This window comes from Petaurus breviceps, unplaced genomic scaffold (genome assembly GCF_028583685.1).
Source record: "Petaurus breviceps papuanus isolate PSGF00001 unplaced genomic scaffold, PetGlider_PUasm1.0 90845, whole genome shotgun sequence".
Classification (NCBI taxonomy): domain Eukaryota; kingdom Metazoa; phylum Chordata; class Mammalia; order Diprotodontia; family Petauridae; genus Petaurus; species Petaurus breviceps.
The window spans coordinates 8,158,847-8,173,616 of record NW_027187359.1 but is presented as its reverse complement, the minus strand read 5'-3'; the positions used below and the strand labels follow the sequence as shown (position 1 = coordinate 8,173,616).

The following is a 14,770-nucleotide window of genomic DNA, read 5'->3' as shown; positions in this document are numbered from 1 at the left end:
ATCTATTATTACCTTCCTTCCAAGAGGTAGGATACTTCATCATCAATTTTCTGAAATCGTGATTGATCAATCAGAGTTCTACAATTCTTCAAAATAGTTTTCCTTCATATTATTGTGGTTTAGTAAATTGCTTTCTTGCATTTGCAAGAATTCTATGTACATTTCATTATATATCATTTTATATACATCCTCTCTATCTTTCCTCTTGTGTCCACTGGCCCCTGATTTCATAATTTTCTCACCAATCATATTCCTCATGTGGTGATATCACCATTCTGTGAATTCCAGGCAACCTTTTGGAAGATGCTCTCACCCCTAAATATTGTGGGAAATAAAGCCCTACAAACACACTCCTTATATAAATACAGGATAACTTGAGAAAGGAGAATCATTAATAGCTAAGGGAAGGAAGGGAGGGAGGATGTTAAGGCTTCTTATTGGAGGTAACACTCTGAGCTGTAACTTTAAAGTTTCTAAGAGTCAGAGGTGGAGGGAATAATTCTGAGAATAGAGGGTAGCCTCAAAGATGATGGAATGCCAAGGACAGGAAACAGCAAGTAGGTTAGGTTGGCAGGAGAGTATTGAGTATAAAAGGGAATAATGTATAAGTTTAATAAATCCAATAAATTATACTGTGAAGAACTTTAAATGGCATTTTGAGGAGTTTGCAATACCCTGAAACCATCCTATTACTTTTGGTTGGTCTCCTTATTTCTAGCCTCTTCCCTCTACAATCTGTACTCCTCGTGTATTTAAAATTATTATGCCTAAACCACAGGTCTGACCATGTCACTCCTGCTCAAAAATATTCAAGGGCTCCATATTTTCTTTAGCACAAAACATAAAAATCCTCATAGGAGTTAAGGTCCTCTGCAATCTAGCTTCTACTTACCTTTCCAATCATTTCACATCTTTTGTTGTTGTTCAGTCATGTCTGACACTCTGCAAACCCATTTGGGGTCTTCTTGGCAAAGATACTAGAGTGTTTTGCCATTTCCTTCTCCAGCTCATTTTACCATGAAGAAACTGAGGCAAACAGGGTGAAGTGACTGCCCAGGGTCACACAGCTAGGAAGTGCCTGAGGTTAAAACTTGAATTTAGGAAGACACGTAAGTCTTCCAGATGCCACCCCTGTGATCTATCCATTGCGCCACCTAGCTTTATTCCTTTATTCTCCGTCCCAGTCAAACTGATCTGTTCCTTTTCCTTGCCCATACCATTCCATTCCTCACCTCCATACCTTTGCTCAGGTGGTCTTCCATATGTGGAATGCACTCTTTCCTCAGCCCTACCTTATAAAATTTCTGATTTCCTTCAAAGCACTATTCAGATTCCTCTTGAAATTGTTTTGTATTACTTTATAGACACTTAAAAGTATATACCTAAGAACGTACAATAGATATGTCTTTGCATGTTGTGTTTCTCCAATAAAATGTAGGCTCTTTGAGGGCAAGTACTGTTTGTATTTTTTTGTCTTTAAGTCTACCCTACCTAGCACATTGTCCTGAATATAGTAGTTTAAGAAATGTTTGTTGAATTTAATTCTTGCAGAATTCTGTTGTTTCCTTAAGTTTCACACCTACAGATAAACTATCCCATTTTTGGTTTGTTTTTGTTTTTCTCCCACTTGAAATCGTGGGTGTTGAGACTTAAGAGTTAGCAGGAGAATGGGTTTGGGGAGGGCCTGGGGGGTTGGATTGGAGATTCAATGCTGGAAAAGATCCTTTAGCACTTGTCATCTCCAATTCATGCTTTACTGGACCACTGGGTAGTCTGTTCTTGTTCTATACCTGTGAGAAAGAAGTGGGAAAAAGAGAGAGGCAGGAGGAAGAAAGCCTACAGGAAAGGGAGAGTCGAGGGCGGGGCGGAGGAGAGAATGAAGGGAGGCGAGAGCCCTGGGCGGGGGCGGGGGCGGGGCTGGTCCACACGTCCCAGCTGCGGCGGCAGAGCCAGCGCGCTGCAGAACCCCAGTCCGCGGTCTCAGTCTGGAGGGTCACATCCTGCTGCAGACAGCGGCGGAGCGTGGCATCTCGGCATCGCGCTCCGCACCAGGGAGCAGAGCCAGCATCAGAACCTGCAGGGAAGGAAGGAAGGAAGGGAAAGAACGAGAGAGCAGAGCCCTCTGAGAACCAACCGGACTAAATCCCAGCTTTCTGAGACAAGGGCTCTGCATCACGCCCTTAGCTCCACAGACGGGGCCCTGCACCGCCTTCCTTGCCGGGCCTGGGCTGGCATGGGGTAGGGACAGCGCAACGGAGCAGAGAGATGGGCCGCTCCCTAGGTACAGAGCGGCCCCTTAGGCTCAGAGCGGCCTGACCGTCGGAGACTCTGGGGCCCAGCAGGTGGGTGTGGGCAGGGGAGAGGCGTGTTCAGAGGTGTAGTTAGTGGAGCCGCTTTGTGGGCGTGGGCGGAGCTTACCCGGGGGTTCTCGGGGGTTGTGGTGGACCTAGCCTTGGGAAGCCTTTAGAGGGGAGGTTGGGTCATATGTTGGACTTTGGCTGCAGATCCTATTTTCCAGCATTCTTTGATACCCAGGACTCCTGACACCTGCAGGAGCCCCTAAACTGGCTGGGCTGAGCAGATGATGACCCAGTGCCCCAGAATGGACTCTGTGGGGGCAATGGCTTCACTGATTCCACTCACCCCATATCTAAGCCCTACAGTCCTATTGCTGGTCAGCTGTGACCTGGGGTTTGTCCGAGCAGGTAAGTTGAGTGAGGCTGGGAGAGGTCAACTAGAACCTACTTTATGGGTTTAGTCATATTAACTTGTCACTTCCTTGGCACAGACCGGCCTCCTTCCCCTGTGAATGTGACTATCACTCAGCTCAAAGCCAATTCAGCCACAGTGTCCTGGGATGTTCCAGAGGGCAACATTGTCATTGGCTACGCCATCTCCCAGCAAGTATGAATCAGCCCTCTGGTCCCTCCTTTCTTCAGATTCCCCTGCATCCCCCTCAAGCTCTCCCCAAGTTGGGGAAACACTGGAGTAGGTATCTCCCATAACAAGACTCCTTCAACGAGCACTCCAACACTTTCCCCCCATTTATATATCATTCCCCCAGATAGGCTGTATATGATCCCTGAGGGGAATATTATAACCAGAATCATGATGTGTCCTGTGTTCAGGGTCCTATGGTCTACCACTCTTTTCTGCCACTACAGAGACAGAATGGACCTGGACAGCGGGTAATCCGAGAGGTGAACACCACAACTCGAGCCTGTGCCCTTTGGGGCTTGGCTGAAGACAGTGACTACACCATACAGGTCAGGAGCATTGGTCTTCGGGGGGAGAGCCCCCCAGGGCCTCGGGTCCACTTTCGAACTCTCAAGGGCTCAGACCGACTGCCCTCAAACAGTTCAAGCCCAGGTAAGAGCCTGACTTGATTCTATAATGCTCTGTACTCAAGATCCTTTAACCCTTACTTACCTAATCACTCAATTTACCCAAGGCAAGTAACTATCCTAGATAAATAGAAAGAAGGGTGATTGAATTAATTATGCTACCACAATATCTCTGAGGGAAGGCATGCTGGGAGGGAGGAAAAAAAGAAAGGGCTGGTAATTTGGAAAAGTGCTTTTTACAAAGCTACCTTAACCTGACCTCCAACCCACAAAGCTTCCATCCTGAGTAAAAAACCTGGCTTTTTGCCTTACCTCAACTATCTGATGCTTTGATTCCCTGACTTCTCAATCTCTCTGTCCACAAATCAGCCATCCTTGGGGAGAGGATGACCTACAATTTGAGCTCAATGTCTATGAAGAAATAGAAATGTCTCATTCTATTTCCCAGCTGTGCCTTCCTTAAGTGCCTTTTAAAATAAAGCTTCCTAGTTGTCCCCCTGGTGATTCTTTCAGTCCTGTGTGTCCTCCTCAGGTGACATCACAGTAAAGGGTCTAGATGGAGAGCGAACCCTGCAGACAGGGGAAGTGGTCATCATCGTGGTGGTGTTGCTCATGTGGGCAGGTGAGCAAGAGGTTTGGAAGAAAAAGGGTCTGGAAGAAAAAGGGTCAGGGTCCATTGAGGACTACTTAGGGTGAGCCAGGGATTAAAGAGATAGGGGTAGAGAAGATGGGAGGTGGTGAATAGCACTGGGAGAAGGGGTATAATAATAATTACTTGAATTTCTAGAGCACATTGAGATTTTCAAAACACTTCTCTCACAGCAAACCCATAAGGTAGGTAGTGAGAATAATATTGTCACCTTTTTACAGATGAAGAAACTGAAACTCTTAGAGGTGAAGTCACTTTCCAAGGTCACAAACAAGGGAAAAAGAATGAGGGTTGGTGCATTTAGGGAGGGTGGAGGGGAATCTGGAAATAACCTGAAGCATTATTTCAGAGAGGGGAGGCTGATGAGTCTATTAAAAAAAATCAAGGGGGGAGGATTTTGTAAGGAGGCAAAAATGAAAAGATCAGACCACCCAGGATTTTGTAGAAAATGTGTGTGTGTGTGTGTGTACATGCACACACCGTTTTGAGGGTGGATAGAAAGATCCAAAATTGGGATTATGGATAAGAGTAAAGTACCGTTATGTTATTACAGCTGTGATCGGACTATTCTGCCGTCAGTATGACATCATCAAGGATAACGACTCCAACAATCCCAAGGAGAAGGGAAAGGGGCCAGAGCAGAGCCCTCAAGGTCGGCCAGTGGGGGCCAGACAGGTGACGTGGGAATTAGGAACTGAAGAAGGTTGGAAGGATGGGTGCTGTAGCAGAGGTCTCCACAGGTAGCCAGCAAGACCCAGATAAGTTAAGGGGAAACCAGAGGTAACAGAGAGAGAAGGAATGGCTTGGAAGAGTGGAAGGGAAGTAGGTACATGGATTAGGAAAGACAGAAAAGGAATTATATCCCTAAGATTCTTGAATTATTTCAGAGCCTCAAGCATACTTTTCCATTACAGAAAAAGTCACCATCCATTAATACCATTGACGTCTGAAAGAAATGGAGCCAAGAGAGAGATGGATTGGATTGAGAATGGTGATCAAAGGCTCAGATGGTCATCTGCCCAAGATAGAAGGATCCTACCCCTTTCTTACAGCTGAACCAGAGGGGATAACTAGCATTCCTACACACTCAAACCTGCCTCCTATTCCCCTTTCTCACTGTAAGCAGGGTCTTTAGGGCTTGGTAGGGAAAACTTCGATAGACCTAGAGAGTGAGTGAAAAGTGGGAGAAGTCCCCAGTGTTCCAGGTCCTGAGAGGAGTGACTTGTCTAAATTTATCCCACGAAGCCCAAGAAAGCAAATGACCTACTTCACCTGCATCAGGATTGTCAACATCTTTAGCTGCCTCTAAACCCAGCCTTTGTCCCCAGGACTCAAATGGGGGTCTTTCTGTGGGCTCTGGGCAGGGGGGGAGGGACTGTTGGGGCCCATGGACCAGATACCACGCTGCACTAATCTAATGTCTTCCATGAAGCCTGAGTGAGCTTCATTGCCTCATTGGGCAGCCTGCAAAAGCTGCTGGTGATCACACCCTTGGGCGTTTTTACAATAAAAGGTTCTTCGAACAAAGTAATTTTCCTATGTCACTATTGGAATTTACCCACCTTTTTCTATGACATCCTAACACAAGACTGTTCCCATCATACTGGCCCCCAGCCTTCCTGTATCAAATGTTCTATTTCTTTACCCACAGCTGGAAAGGGTGGAGAGAATATAGTAGGAATGGATGTAGGGAGTCCCTAGGTCCAATTGTTTTCAATTCAAGCATTTTATTGAGCACTTTGTATCTTATTATAGGCTTGGTACTTTGCTGGGTGCTGGTGATACAAAGACAATGCCAAAACTCTGGGGAGAAATAATGTGCCCACAGAAGTATATACAAAATACATACAGGATAAAAATAAAATTTCTGGGGGTTGAGGCAGGGCACTGGTAAAGTTGGCAAGTAAAGGGGTGGGGGAGAGGCGTCAGGATAGGTCTTAGGAAAAAGACGGTGTTGCAACTTGAACTAAGCCTAGAAGGAAGCTGGTGATTCTAGCAGATAAAGATGAGTTTAGGCATAGGGACTCAGTGATGGGATGCCTAAATATAGAGGGAATAGCAAGTAGGTTGGGACCTGCAAAGGTATGCAGCAGCCAGGCTGTGAAAAATGGGATTTTTATTTTATTTTATCGTGGAGACAGCAGGGAGCTGTTGTTCTTTTCCTCTTTGTGGGTGGGAGTGATGTGGTCAGACTTGTGCTTTAGAATTGCAGTTTGAGGGAGACCACTTAGCATTCTATTGCAATAGTTTCAGAGAGAGAGGGATGAGAACCTGAATGAATGTTGTGGCCGTGAAAGTGGAGAGAATGGCATCACAAGATATGATGAAAGTTGAATCAACAAAAACTTGCCTGTTAATTGGAAACAGGGAAGAGTAGAATATGACTGAGGTTGGGAACCCGGATGACTGTAAGGGTTTGCCTACCACAGAAATGGAATTTAGAAAGAGAGGAGGGTTTAGGGAGAAAAAGAATGAGTTCTGTTTTTAATATGTCAAATTGAGATGACCATGGGACATTCAACTGGAAAGATCTAATAGGTAACATATGAATGGGTCTGATTATGGTCAAAACAGGGTAGTTATAACGTATCAATTAACAATGAACATTATTAAAAAAATTAGTCTCTACTATGTAGCAGCACTGTGCCATTGGAGACCAGCTGATAAAACCGAAACTATTCCTGTCCTCAATAGGTAGGACAGAGAAGGGTGTTTCATAATATCACCAATATACCTTTTATATCTTCCCTTCCCAGTCTAAATCAGAACTGTCCACTTTTGCCTTGTCATCCCTGCCACACAGGGACAGGTCTGAGCAAAGCAAGGTTGGTCAGTTCTCCCTATTGATAGCATCAATGCTCCTTGATTATCTCTTTAGTGGAAGTGGACCTATCACACAATGTTTACCCCTTTCTAACCATTTACCTGCTTATGTCTAGCAGGACTCAGGCAAGGATACTACTTTCTCCATGGGATCTGTACAAATTTTGTGCTAAAATGTTCAAGACTCATCAATAAAGAAAAGCTTAAATGGAGTCATATTCAGACTCTCTAGAACAAGGTCCTGGAAGGTGAACTTAGGAGAGGGGTTATTTTTGCCCAGTGAAACAATGTGACCTTGATCTAGGTTATTTTTTATCTGGGCCTAATTTTCTGTGACAATAATGACTGTGCCCTGTACCCTCCTTGTTTCTTCCTCTGAAGATGAGAGAAATCCTGGATGGCTGCTCTACTAGCAAACTAATCCAGAGGCTGAAAGCTTCTAAGAAATAGATCTCTTCCCAGAAACTTTCTGCCCCTTCCAGCTTCATTCTCTTCCTTCTGGAAGCCTCAAAGCCTTCTGATTCTCACAGAGGTAACTTGTGATCACCAGTCCCCATTTCTGTTGCTAACTCAGAGTAAGAAACAAGAATTCCAGAATACAGAGATAGCAAGGGTATGGTGGAAAAAGGCACTGGAGTCTTTAGTGAACAGATCTAGAACTGGAAGTGACCTCAGAGACCATTTAGTCCAATCTCTTCATTTTACAACAAGGAAAATGAACCCCAAAGAGATTAAGTGACTTGCTGACAATCACTCAGGCAGAGACAGATTATAAACCAGGGTCCTCTGACTCTGGGTCCAGTGTTCTTTGTACTATACCTATCACACTATCTCCTCCCCTCCATAGGGCCACAACATGCCAAAACTAAGCACACTCAAAAAGGATAGTGCGTTAAGCAGAACTAGGAAGGGAAAACAGACACAGGGATTATAATCCTCTAAGGTAAAGTGAGATAAACTAAGATTTAATTAATCTAGCAACTTGGAAAGAAAACTAGATGAAATATAGAAAGGAAGAGTGGAGGGAAAGACTTCTAAAAAAGCAGTTTGGTTTTGCTACCTGAAAGTTACTTTATCTTCTTGGGTCTCAGTTTCCTTTTTTGTTAAATGTGGGAGTTTGGATGAATTGATTTCTAAGGGCCTTTTCCATCTTTTTTCCTGTAACCAGGAGGCAAGCATCTATCTGCTTTTCTCAGACCCAGTCTAGGCTCCTATGCCTATAAATTCTATAGTCTCAGGAATCACCTCAGATTTCAAATTAGGAAATTGAAGTTTAGAGAGGTTGTGACCAAAGTTGGATTCCGAGCTGGAGAGCCCAGTTTCAAATCCCAGCTCAGCCACTTAAATACCTTGACTCTGAACCAGTGATACAGACTCTCAGAGGTTAGTTTCCTCAACTGTAGGATGAGGGGCCTTTTCTAGATCACCACTGAGCCTGTGCTTCTAGTTTTAAATCTGATTCTCTGACTTTCCTAAGGTAGAAAGGAGCAGAGCTGGGCATAGTGTAGGAGAAAGAGCACTGCTGAACTTATAGTCGTCACAGGGCTTGACTCTGAATCTGAGTCTGGCATTTACCACTACTGTGACCATGCAAGTCACCCTAGTTTCCTCAGGTGACAAATGACGAGGACCTGACCAAGGTCACAGAGGTAACAAGTGGCAGAGCTGGCATTTAGACCCCGCTCCTCTAAACTCAAATCCCTGTTCTCTCTTACTGCAGCCTGGTCCCTAAACAGCTCCTACTCTAAGGGCCATTGCCCTCTTCCCCCTCTCACTCCCACCTGTGCCCTCCAACTGGCCCTGACCCCGTTAGAGTCAGAGGTGAATTTGGGGTGTACACGGATACGGCTATCTTTGGTCTGCGCTCAGGATCAGGAATTGATCTAAACTGGGAAGCTGGGCATGGTCCAGGGGATGAGAACATACTCTTTACCCAAGAGCTTCCCAGAGCCGGTTTCTCTCCTCCCCCTCCTTCTTTCTTTCTCCTCTCTTCCTCCCTCCTTCCCTTCTCGTTCTCCTTCCTCTTTCTTGTACCTTTCCTCCCTCCCGCCATTCTCCTTCTTCCCCGTCTCCTCCCACCCCTCCCCCCTCCTCCTCCCCCCTCCCCCCCCCCCCTCCCCCTCCTCCCTTCTCCTCCCCTCAGCGCCCCCAATCGCCTTTGCGCCTGCGCCTTCTCCGTGCGCTAGGCTGTCGCACTGGGTCTACGTGAGCGTCGCGGGGCTGTTAGCTGGGTGCGGGAGGGCTGGTTGCCCGGGCAACCCGGGAGTTTGTTGCGGCCTGTGCGGGAGCCTGGTGCTGGATCGTCATGCAGTTGAAGCACTTAAGGACCTTACTGAGTCCTCAGGTGAGCCGCCAAGGGTCCTTTCGGCCGCCCGCCGCCCCCTCTAACGTTACGCAAGGCGTGGGGGCAGCGGGGCACCAGTGGGGGCGGCACCGAGACACAGAAGGGGGGGCGTCTAGGGATGCCCGTGGGGCCTCCCTGCACGCGGCGGGTGGCCGAGACGCCCGAGCTACACCAGCCCTGGTTCCCGAAGGGCTCACCACAATAACAACCCTAGATCCCTAGAGCCTGAGGTGGGAGGGGTCTTGTATGTCTCAGCCGTTTGACAGAAGTGACATGACCAAGGTCACACAGGGAGTGAGTGGCAGAACCCGGATTTGGATCCTGGGCCACCGACTCTAGACCTGGGCTTCTTTCCACTGCACCATCAATATGCTTGTCCGATTGGATTTCAGCTCTAAATCTGTGCTCCTGTGATAATAGCTCGAGTTTTAAGATTCGCAGCGTGTTTTGCATAAGATTATCTTGTTTGATCCTCAAAACAATCATCCTATGAAGTAAGCGATATTGTTGTCCCCAGTTTACAGATGAGGAAACGGAGGCCGAAAGAGGTTAAGTGACCTAATGATAACTATAATTGTGACAACTAGCATTTATATGGCAATTATTGACAAGCGGGATTTGAACCTAGGTTTTCCTTACTCCAGATTCAGTATTCTGTCTACTTGGTCTCAGAAAGTTGTTGAGTATCCAAGGGATCTGTCCAAGGGGAGATGGGATGGAGAGGTCTGAGAGGGGATGTGATAGCTGCCTTCAAGGATAGGAAAGGGATTAGGAGCAGTGCTTGGCACTTGCTAGGAGGAAGATTAAGGCTTGATGTCAAGACATGTTTACTAACTAATTAGGACCATCCAAAAGTACAGATTGCCTCAGAACATAGTATATGCCTTCTTTGAGTAGATGGCTGTTTAGGTTCCTTTTAACTCCATTTCTGTGATTCTGTGAGAGTTGAGTTCCAGGGTAGTGCCTTCACCCCCTTCTTTCATCCTAACAAAAGCAAGAACTGGAGACTGATGGTGGTGGTCTTAGTACTGTGACTGTGAGACTGGGTCTGGCTCAGGGAGGTTGTCCTGGGTAGTTAGTATGGTTTTTTTTTTTTTTTGAGAGAGGGAGACTATAGGGCTAAGAATCTAATAAGGTAACCAACTGTATAGATTAGTTTAAGGAGTTAGTTTTACAGAGGATGATTCTGACCTCAGTTAATAAGGGAAATCCTTGGTGACAGATCTGCACAGGGCTAGTGATGGGTGGGGAGAGTAGATACTTTAATGCTTCCTTGGTCTTGGGCACTCTCTTCACTGTGGTCTAGGCAGTGAGATGGTGAAGTGGATAAGAGCAGCACTGAGCCTGGAGTCAGGAAGACCCAGGTTCAAATCCAGGCTCTGCTACTTACCGTGTTTCCCCGATAAGACCTATCCCGAAAATAAGCCCTCCCCTTACTGTGTAAGATTCCTCTAAAATAAGCCCTCCCCCGAAAATAAGCCCTATTGAGATTGCTACTGTAGTGAAGGTGATCCCCTGCGCTACACGCTACATTACAGTACCCTCTGTATGCACCATCCCCCCCCCACCCGTGAAACGCACACCAGGCTCCAAGCTGCATCCAATCAGAGCTGCAGCAGTGAGCGCGTCATCCTGTTCTTCCCCAGTGATTTCCTTGCTGGCGCCATTGAGAGCAGTGCCATGGAGGAGAGCTGAGGCAAGACAACATAAGCCCTCCCCTGAAAATAAGCCCTTTGGTGTTTTTCTTTCCAAAAAAATTAATAAGACAGTGTCTTATTATCGGGGAAACACGGTACTACTAGTATAACCTTGGGTGGGTCCACTTCCCTTCTCCAGGTTTCGGTTTCCTTTTCTGTAAAATGGGGATAATAATAGCATCTACCTTACAGGGTTGTTGTGAAGATCAAATAAGATAATAACTGTCAAGCACTTAGCACAATGCCTGGTATGATATAAATGTTAGTTGTTATTATTGTCAAGGCAGCTAAGTGGCGCAATAGGTTTCTGGGCCCGGAGTCAAGAAGACTGGAGTTCAAATTTGGATTCACACACTTACTAGCTTTGTGACTGTGGTCAAGTCACTTAACCTCAGTTTGCCTCAATTTCCTCAACTACAAAAATGGGGATAATGATAGTACCTACTTCCCAGGGTTGTCGTGAGAGTCATATGAGATAGTATATGTAAAGTGCTTAGCACAGGGCCAGGCACATATTGGGTACTATGCTAGCTGTTAACAGCAGCAGCAGCAGCATCTTTGTATTTTTCCATAGGGGATCTGCCCAAAATGCCTGAGGCCTCCTTTTGGTTCTTTTGATATTTAATGAAGCATTTATGTTTTTTTTATTTTTTATGCCTTATTCTTGCTACATAACTAGCATACTTCTTTTTCCAATTATACATTCCTTTGTGATGTCTTTTATGCTACTCCTGGTGTGTAAGTCTTGAGTACTTCAGAGATTTGTAATTTCCCTGATGCAGGTATTCCCACAACCAAGAGAGATCACACTCCCTCTGTAACTTAAGTAGGTTGTTACTGAATTGCCGTGACTTTCAGAATTTAGCTAGTCTAGTCCTTAGAATCATAGAATGTGAAAGTTGGAAGGAACCTCAGCAACCCTCTATAGAGTCCAACTGATATACTAGAGGAATTTCCCCTGGAATATACTTGACTTGTGGTAATGCAGCCTCCAGGTGAAGCATTCCCTGAAGGCAGTTCAGCCCACTTCGAGTTGACTCTCATAATTAGCAAGGTTTTGCTCAGACCAAACTTAAATTGGCGTTTTTGCAACTTCTACCTATTCCTCCTGAGTCTGCCTTCTAGGATCAAACAGAAAAAGTCTTAATGGCTCTTCCACATGACAGGCTTTCAGATATTTGAAGATATCATATGCCCCTTCTCTTCTCAAAGCAAACATGTCCAGTTCCTTTAACCAGTTCTCAGGTATCATGGACTCACATCCTAGTTACCCTCCTTTCTCCACTCTAGCTTATCAGTGCTCTTTTTAAACTAGGATGCCTAAAAATGAACACCGTATTCCAGATAAGGATTGATGAGGGCAGATTACCTAGAGACTATTACCTTCTTATTCGTGTATATTATGATTCTCTTCATGCAGATCACTATTAGCTTTTTTTGCTATCATATCACACTGTTGAACATATTCACTTTGCAGTCCATTAAAATCCCTTAGTCTTTTTCAGAAAAATTGCCATCTCATCATGCCTCCCTCAGCTTGTATTTGTGAAGTTGATGTTTTGTACCCAAGTGCAACAGTTTTATATTTATCTCTATTGAATTGCATCTTTCTGCTTGCTTGAAGTACTTTCTCTTTGACCTGGGAGCTCTTGAATTTGGCTATAATATTCCTGAGAGTTTTCATTTGGAGCTCTTGTTCAACGATTCATCAGTGGATTCTTTCGATTTCTATTTTACGCTTTGGTTCTAGGATATTGGGGCAGTTTTCCTTGATAATTCCTTGAAATAAGATGTCTAGGCTCTTTCTTTGATCATAACTTTCAGGTCCAATAATTCTTAAATTATCTCTCCTTGATCTATTTTCCAGGTCAGTTATTATTCTGATGAGATAGTTCACATTTTCTTTTCTTTTTCCATTCTTTTTACTTTGTTTTATTGTTTCTTTATGTTTCATGGAGTTATTAGCTTCCATTTGCCCAATTCTGAATTTTAAGGAATTTCCTTCAGTGAGATTTTGTACCTTTTTTCCCAGTTTCCCAATTCTGCTTTTTAAAGAGTTATTTTCATCAGTGAAGTTTTATACCTCTCTTTTTTAAGGTGTTATTTTCTTCAGTATTTGTTGTGCCTCTTTTTACCAAGCTTTTAATTTTTTTTTCATAATTTTCTTCCGTTGCTCTCATTTCTTTATCTCAGTTTTCCTCTATGAGTCCTACTTGATTTGAAAAATAATTTTTTAGCTCTTCCAAGAATTCTTTTGGAGCTTGTGTCCAGTTCACATTTTTCTTTAAGTCTTTGCTTGTATCTGTTTTGACATTACTGTCATCTTCTGAGTTTGTATCTTGATCTTCCATGTTACCATAGTAGCGTTTTATGGTCAGATTCTTTTTTGTTGTTGTTCTTATTTACTCATTTTTCCAGCCTATTCATTTCTTTGAACTTTATGTTAAATTTGGGCTCTGTTCCTGGTGTGGTGTGAGGAGGAGGGTCACTGTCCCTAGCTTCAGACTTTTTTTTGCACTACTGTTTTCAGAACTAGTTCTGAGGATTTGGAAATTTTCAGTGCTTCTAAGGTAGTATGATCTGAGGAAAGGTGTGGACAGTACTCTCCTAGTCTGCACTCTTGTCCTTATCCAGGCAAAGCCCTGATCTCTTGGGATTACAAATTCTACTGCTCCTCAGGTCCCCAGCTCCCTTTTTAACAAAAGTACAACCCTTTGCCCTCAAACTATAACCCAGTAATGGGTATAGGCAATGGAGCTGCCAAATAGCATCGGGTCCTGCCTCCAGTCTTAGCACAGGGATCCCCTGTAATGTCTTTCTAACCAGTTGTCAAGTATCTTTACCATCTCTGGCTTGAGAACTCCCAAAGCTGCTTTCTGTCACCACCATCCAGTCCCACCACTGGTGTTACATCCACATGGACTCCAGGTCAGCCCTCATCCCTATATCGCAGATCTCTCCTTCCAACCTCCCAAGTTGTCTTGGGCTGAAATAATGTCTTACTTGTTGGTGCTCCCACTCCAGAATTAGATTTGAGTTGTTATTTTAAGTTGTTTGGGGGGAATATTGGGAGAGCTTAACTGTGTGCTTCCTTTCTTCCACCATCGTGACTCTGCCCCAAAAGTCTCTCTGAATTTCATCTTATTAGATTAAAACCAATGTTCTAACCTGTTAAGACCCTTTTAAAGACTTACTGTCATTCAAGATAGCTGCTGAGAGCTATCCCTCTTAGCTTTGTGTCATCTGCAAATCTTACCCTTATGCTATCTATCTTTACCATTTGGTTTTGATAAAGAATATTAAACAAGACAGGACCAAGCACAGATCCCTGGGATACACCCACTGAAGACCTCTTGCCATGTTGACATTGAATCATTGAGGCCAGCCATTTAACCAATTCTCAATCCATCTGATTGCATATTGTCTAATCCATATCTTTCCCTCTTTTCTACAAAAATAGTATGAGATATATGACAAAAAGTTTCCACAAAATTTAGGTAAGCTATATCCACAGCATTTCCTTTATTTAACTAGTTTTGAAATCCTGTCAAAAAAGGAAATGAGGTTATTCTAACATGATCCCTTTTCTTGATGAAACCTTCCTTCTGGCTCTTTGTATTCTCTGTTTTCTGGTCTAGATGCTCACTCTCTCTTTAATAATCCATTGTAAAATTTTCCCTGGAATCAAAATCAAATGCATAGGCTATAGTTTGCAGAATCTTCAGTCATTCAGATAGTTTAAAAGCATATATTAAGGGCTTATTACATGTCAGGCACTGTGCTAAATGCTGGGAATACAAAGAAATACAAAAATATGATTCTTGTCTTCAGGGACCTGTCACTCTCATGGGGGAAACAGCATATAAAAAGCACATATAACTGCGTACTACAAGTTATAAACAGATTAAATAGA

General features: G+C 44.2%; 2 protein-coding genes across 5 annotated transcripts in view; both read left to right on the top strand.

Annotated features, from left to right (window-relative positions):
• Window positions 1-1,909: 1,909 nt before the first annotated feature.
• On the top strand, window positions 1,910-5,524 carry FNDC4 (fibronectin type III domain containing 4). 4 transcript variants are annotated; one of them, XM_069072094.1, is made up of 8 exons: window positions 1,910-2,342; window positions 2,554-2,705; window positions 2,789-2,904; window positions 3,165-3,369; window positions 3,877-3,966; window positions 4,215-4,283; window positions 4,547-4,668; window positions 4,908-5,524. In XM_069072094.1, the coding sequence occupies exons 2-8, from the start codon at window positions 2,582-2,584 to the stop codon at window positions 4,941-4,943; spliced, it is 762 nt and encodes a 253-aa protein (XP_068928195.1). In that variant the 5' UTR covers window positions 1,910-2,342; window positions 2,554-2,581; the 3' UTR covers window positions 4,944-5,524. The 4 variants fall into 4 exon arrangements, with proteins under 4 accessions (XP_068928195.1, XP_068928196.1, XP_068928194.1 ...); XM_069072095.1 differs by having other exon boundaries at window positions 2,536-2,705; window positions 4,215-4,238; XM_069072093.1 differs by having other exon boundaries at window positions 2,536-2,705.
• A 3,464-nt stretch (window positions 5,525-8,988) lies between these two features.
• Window positions 8,989-14,770, top strand: part of IFT172 (intraflagellar transport 172) — a 47,098-nt gene continuing 41,316 nt past the window's right edge. Inside the window, exon 1 of the mRNA XM_069072080.1 lies at window positions 8,989-9,160. Within this exon, the coding sequence (XP_068928181.1) occupies window positions 9,122-9,160 (39 nt within the window). The 5' untranslated portion in view covers window positions 8,989-9,121. The remainder of the gene's footprint in view (window positions 9,161-14,770) is intronic.

Excerpts from the sequence above, each read along its gene's own strand:
- FNDC4 (XM_069072094.1), top strand. The coding sequence starts at position 2,582 with ATGATGACCCAGTGCCCCAGAATGGACTCTGTGGGGGCAATGGCTTCA. Across the intron at positions 3,370-3,876 it reads CTCAAACAGTTCAAGCCCAG|GTGACATCACAGTAAAGGGT; the intron begins GTAAGAGCCTGA and ends TGTCCTCCTCAG. Across the intron at positions 4,284-4,546 it reads ACAAGGGAAAAAGAATGAGG|CTGTGATCGGACTATTCTGC; the intron begins GTTGGTGCATTT and ends ATGTTATTACAG.